The 9093-nt window shown below is 32.8% G+C and overlaps 1 protein-coding gene across 1 annotated transcript; it reads right to left on the bottom strand.

Moving 5' to 3' along the window:
* Window positions 1-5059: 5059 nt before the first annotated feature.
* On the bottom strand, window positions 5060-8326 carry LOC107918167 (uncharacterized). The gene is made up of 2 exons (XM_041111199.1): window positions 8111-8326; window positions 5060-7619 (listed from the first exon to the last, which is right to left on the bottom strand). The coding sequence occupies exon 2, from the start codon at window positions 7596-7598 to the stop codon at window positions 5802-5804; it is 1797 nt and encodes a 598-aa protein (XP_040967133.1). The 5' UTR covers window positions 7599-7619; window positions 8111-8326; the 3' UTR covers window positions 5060-5801.
* Between the last annotated feature and the right edge of the window lie 767 nt (window positions 8327-9093).

Here is a 9093-nt window from a genome sequence, read left to right as displayed (position 1 = left end):
AATAGTAGTTGGTACCATGCCCATGACTGCAAAAGGAGTATGCAACCAGAAATTTTTTTTTTATGGTTACATCACCCAACACATCTCTCGATACAATATCGCTAACACAGCTGATCCCTAATTGAGTTGTTCCGCTTCTTTCAAGTTGACGAGTTGTAGTAGTCACCTTAAATGTACCATATTTTGAGACTTATCGAGCATTAGAATACCCTGATTAACCTTAGAATGAATGCTTGGGTGTATTGTTCTCTTTCAACGACACTCATAGAATTGTCAATATAATTGAAATTTTCTTCCAACCATTTCATCTCTATCTGGCTACCAAAAAACTTGTTTGGCACCTTGCTTAATAGTTGCTCGCAAATTGCGCTCCAATCGCCAACGACCATTGCCCCTAGTAACAACTTGTCTATCCATTAGTAAACCAAGTTGTAAAGTTACATCCTCGAGTGTAATTGTACACTCACCGCACGGAAGATGGAATGTGTGCGTCTCAGGTCTCCACCTTTCCCCCAAAGCATTGATAAGTGTGGGATCCAATTTAGTCCCCCCGAGCATACGAGACACGTGTAAGAATCCCGCCTCTTGTAAGTGTTGTTAATAACACGTGGTGCCCTCGCAGTTAAATTGTGTATTTACATCTCTAAAATTCGTTCTTCGGTCTGATTATATAATCTTAAAAAGTTTATAAATTAATAATGTTAACAATTTAATAATGAACTTAAACAAAATTAAAATTTTAATAATATTTCTTACCATTTGCAATTAGACGTCGGAAATGTGTTTGTCATCCAAAAGATTAAGCGGAATTACCATTATAAAAAACAGTTAAAATAAAGAAATTACAAAATATAAAATTAAAAAACAACAAGATTTTGAGAGAAATTGAATGAAATTTGAGAACTAAAATGTTGAGAGAATTGAAAGAATAGATGAACAAAGAGAATTAGGAGAATGAGATTTGAATGCAAAGGGAAGAAAATGGCTTGGGTTTATATAAAAAATAAACTAGCCATTTTTATCCCTTAGAAAAAATTATGCCATTTTACTTTTTATCGTTAGAAAAAGTTACCATTGGCTGAAAACGCATGTAACAGCCCAATTTCAGTGAAACCAGAACAGTGGTTTCGGGACCACAAGTCCGATCCGAAAAATAAAATTTATTTTTATTTTATTACATGGTCCATAATATGTTAGAAAAGTCATGTGAAAATTTTGATAAGAAAATTTTACCGATTATGTGCTTAATTACAGAAAGGACCAAATCGCAAAAAATGCAAAAGTTAAATTCTAGTAGCTAGAAGGATTAAATAGCTATAGAATTCAAAACTTGAGGTCCTTATGTGATAATTATACCATTAATAAAAAGTTAGTAGATGTTTTTGGATGATCCATCCATGGAAAATTAGAAAAAGGATAAGGACTAAATTGGAAATCAAAATTATAAAGATGATAAATTAATTAAATAGAAATAAAAATCATTTTTATCATCTTCTTCCCTAAAATAGTTCATGGAAACCCTAGGAGAGAGAAAAGAAACTTTCTTGGCCAAATTGGGCAAGTTTTCTCGTCCCGTTTCTAGTAATTTTGATATTTTTAAAACAGAGATAGCTTAATCTATCTATTTTAGGGATCAAATTGAAGAGTTATCAAAGTATTGAAATTAGGTCATGGATGAATATGCTGAAAATTTGAAATTTAAGGTAGAAAATGAAAGGTTGTTGATAGATAAACAACTTTTACAAAGTGATTTTTGATGAAAACATGATTTAGGGACTAAAATATAAATTTCTAAAAATTGAAGAAAAATTCTGAGTTTTGTAGAATATATGTTCTGTAAATTTTAAGGTGACATTTCGGTTAGTCTTGGAATAGGGAGTAAATTGCATAAATTTCATTTTCCTAGCCTAAGGACGAAATGGGAATTTATGGAAAAGTTAGAGGCAAAATGTTAAATTTTCCTACGATGTAAATTGAGTCCACTTGAATATGAAATGTGATAAATTGATGTAAAGTTACTCATATAGATCCAGATAGACCAAATTCAGAGCTAGAACGAGGAAAGAGAAAAATGTCGAATTACTAGATTTTACGTACATGAACATTGTCGAGGTAAGTTTGTGTAACTAAATTGTGTATATTTATAGCTTGAATTAAATGTTATATTTGTGAATTGTATAAATATCATATATATATGACATTGAAAATACATCTAACAAAGCACGATCAATAATAATGCCCAATAAATGATAAATGGTAAAAATGTTACTTGTATGCTTGAAATGAATGTGGAATGTGTTTACTTGAATTATATGAATGTCATGAATGTATGAAATAATCACATGCCCGATAATGCTTGAAAATTTTTAAATTCCGATTAAATAAATGGAAAATCGATGGATATGTGATTTCCCATAATGAATAAGGTTCTGCATTTGTTGCTGATGGATTTAGCTCGGACGAGTAATCCTATTGACCTCAATATAGAAAGGATTTAGCCCAGACGGGTAATCCTGACATAAGTCCTCTCGAGCATATGTTACGGATTGGATTTATCCTAGACGAGTAATCCAGATCAAGCTCTATAGAGCATATGTCATAAGAAAGATTTAGCCTGGACTGGTAATCCTGTTGTATACATGTGTGGCTCGAGAGTGTACTCTCTGAAATAGTACCTTATAGGTACCATTGGACATGAATTGACGTATCCTAATTTGTACACCTCGAGTGTATTACCTGTGTATCCATCAATATTTCAGATAAATTCAATAGGTGACAATTCCAAACATGAGAAGATACGATTAATAAAATGAGTTATTACACGTATCCATCTGAAATACAAGAAAATGATGATACATGACAAGTGCTATATGAAAGTATGAGATGATGATATTTGTACATGGAAATTGTTTGATGAGAATATTCATCCTTGATTATAGACTTGTACACCTTGAGTGTACTACTACTTGTGTGACCTTGATGTTTCGAATGATATAAGTTCTGACATGAGATAACCTGAACTCGAGATTGAACTATTATGAAATTATACTTGTAATATAAAGAGATGATTTATACATGTTAAATGAATACATGTGGAAAACATATGTGCATGGAAACTTGATTGTTGTTGAGCCCATATATGTTTTGATGTTATTATGGAATATATGACTAATAAGGGCAATGAGGATATGTGTAGCGCTTGAGGTCAAATTGATTAAATATGCCTTACATAGCTACCTCAAAATAGAATGAATGGTAAGTTAAGTACCATGTTATACGAACTTACTAAGCATTTTATGCTTACTTAGTTTTATTTCCTTGTTTTAGAGTAAATCGGAAGCTTGTCGGATTGGAAGCTTGGCAGAGATCACTCATACTATCTATCGACCCATGTCGGTACAATATGGTAAAGTAATTATGGTTACAATGGCATGTATAGGTTATATAGGTCATATTGTAATCTAGCCATTGGAATGGCTAGTGATGATTATGTTTTGGTACATGTATATATATATGTATTTAAGTTTATTTTATGGAGATAACATAAGTGTTTCTTATTGATTGATTGAGAAAGGCAAGATTTAAGCATGAATGCATGTAACAATATATCATGTTATAAATTCCTTGAATTCAATGCTTGGATTGGTTGGTATTTGGATGTAAGTTTGGTGCAGGAATTTGGTATGATTTTAGGTGAGAAATGAAGGTAGGAATGGCTTTATTTTGTCCACACGGGTAGACACACTGGCGTGTGTTTAGACCATTGTGTGACACATGGCCTGGTATATGGGCGTGTGGCATGACCGTGTGCACAAGTCAGAGAGTTACACGGGGTAAGACACGGCCTGTAGCATGGGCGTGTCTCAGGGTCACACGGGTGTGTCCCTTGGACCACATGGGCATGTGTGCCCTGTAACTTGGAAAAATTTTGAAATTTCGCAAAAAATTCTTAGAGTTTCCGATTAAGTCTCGACTCAATTCTAATGCTCGTATTGGGCCTCGAGGGTCCATTTAAGGGATGTTATCAATAATCTTGGTTAATGAATAGTAATTTACATAAATTATTTGAAAAATTCTGGTAATGCTCCATAACCCTGTTCCGACGACGGATATGGGTTAAGGGTGTTACAACACGTCTTGCTGGACATGGTTTCTACTTCTCTCAAAAATCAGCTTATTTTCTTAAATATCCAAAAAAATCAACCTAAAACCCTAAATATCTTCCAAAATCGACATATATTGCTAATTTAACCAGGAACCACTCATACTAGTGTAAAATCATAATTTTTTTATACAATTAACATTTTAATAATTCAACTGTTGAGTTTATTATGAATATATTTTTATTTTTCATGCATATAATTTTTTTAATTGATCTAATATCTCTATCATATCAATCTAAAATATTTTTTATATATATGTATATCAATTGAAAGGTTTATTTACGTATAACAAATAGTTAAAAAATATTTTAATTTACATCAAACTTTAACATGCATGATCTGCTTAAATAAAACATGAAATCTGATGATTAAATTATTAAAATATTAATCGTGTACAAAATATGAAAATGTGTAAAACCAATTTATTTTTACACCTATATAAATAAGCCTATCCCTTATAATAAAAATAAAATAAAATAAAATGATAAGAAAATATAAAAGGAAGAGAAAATATGGAGCTGCAAATTTGAAACTTGAAATCTGGAAAATGAGTAACGTACTCACAATGCAAAGCTCAGTTTGAGGCGGAGGTACATTTGATACTTCACCATGAACGAATATAAAAACCCACACATATTTGAATGGAAATATTTTAATTATTATCAATATTAATTTCGAAAAAAATGCAAATATTAACTCTTTCCACATTTGAATATCTAAATCTTTTGCTCTCTTTGAATTTTTCTTCTTTTTTTTTTTCTGAATTTACTAAATTCAAATTCAATATCTGACCAACAATTCGAATAGTACTCCTCGTATTTAATGAGGATAATAAATGGGATTCAAAATTTTAAAATAGAATTGCAAATTTTACAAAAAAAAAAACAGAAAAACCATTAAATCTGAATAACAAAATTGAAATATAAGATAAAATACACAAAATTCATCCCAACATAAACGCCATTAATCAATGATTAAGACCTATTTTAGGGTCTTCACCATAAATTTTCCAATTTTCAAGCGAATACAAACACAAAAGATCATACTAGTAAGTAAAAAAGCTCTTCTTCCCTGAACATTATCAATGCTACCATGAGAGATCATTCAACAAAGAGACAAATTCAACCAAACTCACTGCCATTGCCTTTAAAAAGGGTGATATTCGACTTCGAATTCGAGCCAAGCAACCTGCTTCACTTATAAAGGATCGGAAAACTCGATATTCTCACATCAAAACATATCCTGCTCATAAAACAACACTCAACCAAGAGGCACCCGTGACATATATATATAGGCGAATAAAGAGCCTATATGGTAAATATACAACTAATTCCAAAGGGTATCGATATCGCTAAATAATATACACATTTAGTGGACGATTGCTTAAAAAGGGTATTATGCAGAATCTTCAAAACTAGGTAGAGATCACCGGCAAAGCTCAAATTATACCTGATATGATAAAAGAATGCTTTCGGCTTGAATTTCACAGTAGGTTGGATCATTCATTCATCTTCGATTGATGCTGGCAAATTGAACAGAGAAGACTCTGTTGCATGCTGGGAATGGAATCTTGCATGAATTCAACTCGATACCATTGCTATGTGGAAATATCATACTGCAAACCAAGGTTAAAGAACTTTATTTCTCAAGATCCAAACATTCATCGGACATTCTGCTGCCCACACATTCCTGCAGTGCTTTTACGTTGAGTTCTCTCCCGTGTCTCCATACATAATTCAGACCAACGAGAATCTCGGTAATTGCTGCTTCTGTCTTCTCTCGATTTGCAAAGTAGAGGGTCTGCACCAGAAGCATATTAGTCCGGGAAACAAAGCTCTGCTGTTCAAAACTCCGCTCGGATTGCCATCTAATCATGTTATGAGCTAGTGGTGCCAACCACTCTAATATGGAAGACATTGCTTCGGTCCATTCTCCAGCAAGCTCCGTATCATAAACCGATGAAGCTAAGCTCTTTGCATATGGTTTTAGCCTTACCCTCAGAGCCGCTCGCACGCTTGCAGGTAACATGTTGTACAGATCCTCTCGAGCATCATGACCAATCAAGTGAGGAGATGCTGCTAACTTCTCGATTACAATGATAACATTTGCATAGTGCAATGCTAAAGCAGAAGCACCAAGAGTTTCGGGTGGAGCATCCAACAACCGGCATTGAGATCTAAACACAGACGAACTACTTTGAATAGCATTTCCTTCTGGAAGGTTAAGATTTCCATCTTTGGTTCCATTGGGAATTCCTGAATGAATGCCATTGGAACTTATGTAACAATTTCTAACAGCACCACTATCTACCATACATCCTTTAAAAGGTCCCACTTGAGTAAGTCTATTGCTTCTCAAATGAGGTTTCTTTCCACTAACAGCAGCTGAATGGTTGTTAGTCTGCCAAATCTTGCTGATTTTATCCATTCCAAAAAGTGGTCCCGATCGTCCTGCAGTTCTCCCCAGCGGCCCCGAATGGAAGTTGAAATTTCTGTTCTTCCCGGAAATAGAGCCTGATTTTGGGGTTGAGCCAACAAGTGGCCCTGAATGGAAATAATTTGTTTTATCTGGTGCTGGAATTGGGCCTGATTTAGTGCTAAATATTCCCAACGGACCTGAAGAAAACCTAGGAAGGCTAGTGTTCTCAGTTGGACGAACGGAAGCATGCATTAAGGCAGAAACTGATTGGCTGCGATGCATAAAATCAGAATCCATCACCTTCGAATCCCCAACATCTACCTTGTGTTCAAATCCGAAGACATGTTTGATCCTACTGAATATCGTGAATATCGATCTTGCTAAAAGACGAATCGTATAATCATAAGTCTTATTCCAAAGAGAGCTCGCCCGTAGGCTCTTAACTTCATGCTGCTTCAACATAACCTTCTTATGAAATTCAAGCCAACTCTCCTGCGCTGAATCACCACTTTTCATCCTTTTTAGTGTTTGCTCGAGATCTGCAAGCAATTCCATCTCTTGATACAAAGTTGCATTCACTGAAATGAAACGTTCCATCTTCTTCACTTTCCTTTCCATCTTCTTCAACGAAAATATCCAGCCGTAAGGGTCGACACCATTATGGATCAACTCAGTGAAGGCAAGTTCAAAACTCTTCAACCCTGGATCATTGCATTTCTTCACAAGCCTAGCCACAGACTTCGCCACGTGGGTAACATTTTCGACCATTTCTGCACATATCAGGCGCCCAATGTATTCTTCATCTTCGGACACTAACTTTTTAATCCCGACAGAATTCGTGATTTCCTCTCTCAACCTAAAAACCTGCTTATCACTCAAACACTGCCATAAATGCACAAGCTTAGACATCAAGCTCGCAACTTCGAATGCTAACACTCCGATCTCAACCTTCTCAGAGATTCCATCTTGCCTCCGCGGAATTTTCCAAAGATTACGAAACCAAGATTCTGTTACCATCTTTTAGTCCCAAAAATGGATCTACAAGAAAAACAATTCAATAACAAAATCTTTTAAAAAACAAGCCAAGAAATTCAGCATTTTGTTTCACAGATTCTTTTCAATTTAAATTCCAAAACCAATTTAAGATCAAGCAATTAAATTAAAAACTAATCAAACTAAATCACCAACCTAGAAATTGATAAATCACAAATTATCTTTTAATGGTTCAATCGCTTGTGATTAACCTAAAAAGTAACACTTTTCAAATCAAAATTGAATTTGTTTTGATAAATTAATAACTCAATTGAACTATGAAATTACCATCAACATAATACCACACAAAGGGTCTTATAAAAGCTAAAATGAAATTCAAAATCAACCATGCTAAACAAAGAACATACCCACAGATTTCAACCACCCAAAACACAGGAAACCCTGATTTCCAAACAGAATAAAACCCCAAACTCAGAAAGAAAATCCAACAAAAAAAGCCAAAAAAATTAAGTAAAAATGTTGAAAAAAGCACTTACCGATCACATGAAGTGGAAAAAACAACACTCAGTTTCAGAAGCTGCGAAAAGGGGGGAAATAAAAGGGAAAAAAAAAGGGCAAAAAATGGGAAATGAAGAGAAATTTAAGAAAAGATGGAGACGCTGTAGCGAGGAAGGTGCAGTGAAGGCTATGGGCAATGTATGCTTTACTTTCAATTGTTTTTTTAATTATTATTTATTTTATATTTTAAAAACAAAAAAAAAAGGGAACAAACCCGAGTGAACATTAAAAGCTTATAATTGTTCGTTTCTTAATAGTCCTTTTACTGTTTTATATTTATTAAAAAGTCCCCACGATTTACACGTTTTCTCACTTTTACTCCATTATATGGTGGAAATTTCGTTAGAGTTAAAAGTACTTTACAGAAAAGCTTTATAACTTGCCAAATTTGACTTTTTTTGTAGCTTTTTGTTTAGTTATTACTTTTACTACTTTCTGTTTTTATTTTTTAAAATTTATTATTTTTTTAGAATATTTGCATTTAATGCATTACTTTTTTTCATGAATTTTTATATAGAAGAATTAAAACTTTAAAATAATATTATTTGATATGGTATGTAAGTTTCTGTTTTCTCTTTAGTCTTTTACCTAAAAAAACTAAAATAAATAATAAAAATAACAATTATAACTTAAAATTAAAATTTAAAGTCTTTTATATTTTTTTATTATACCCTTAAAATTTTTCCAGGTTGAATAATGATATATGATTAATTAAAAAATTGAAAACCTATTTAGTGCAATGAATAGTTTTTCAATTTTTTATTAAAAATGTTTGATTTTAATCTCCTAATTATATACCATAAAATTAAATATACCTTTAATTAAATAAGAATCATATAATTAATTTTAATAAAAATAGTACTCATTTGACTTTTGATTTAATTAAATTATTAAAAGGTTTGATGATAAGGTTTTTGATTTAATTTATTTATTACAAAGTTTCATGATAAGGTTGACAGAG

Source organism: Gossypium hirsutum, chromosome A01 (assembly GCF_007990345.1).
Source record: "Gossypium hirsutum isolate 1008001.06 chromosome A01, Gossypium_hirsutum_v2.1, whole genome shotgun sequence".
NCBI classification, from domain to species: domain Eukaryota; kingdom Viridiplantae; phylum Streptophyta; class Magnoliopsida; order Malvales; family Malvaceae; genus Gossypium; species Gossypium hirsutum.
The sequence above is the reverse complement of the archived record's forward strand: the minus strand, read 5'-3'. Positions and strand labels throughout refer to the sequence as shown.

What these genes read in the sequence shown, in the direction of transcription:
- LOC107918167 (XM_041111199.1), bottom strand. Translation starts at nt 7,598, where the DNA reads ATGGTAACAGAATCTTGGTTTCGTAATCTTTGGAAAATTCCGCGGAGG.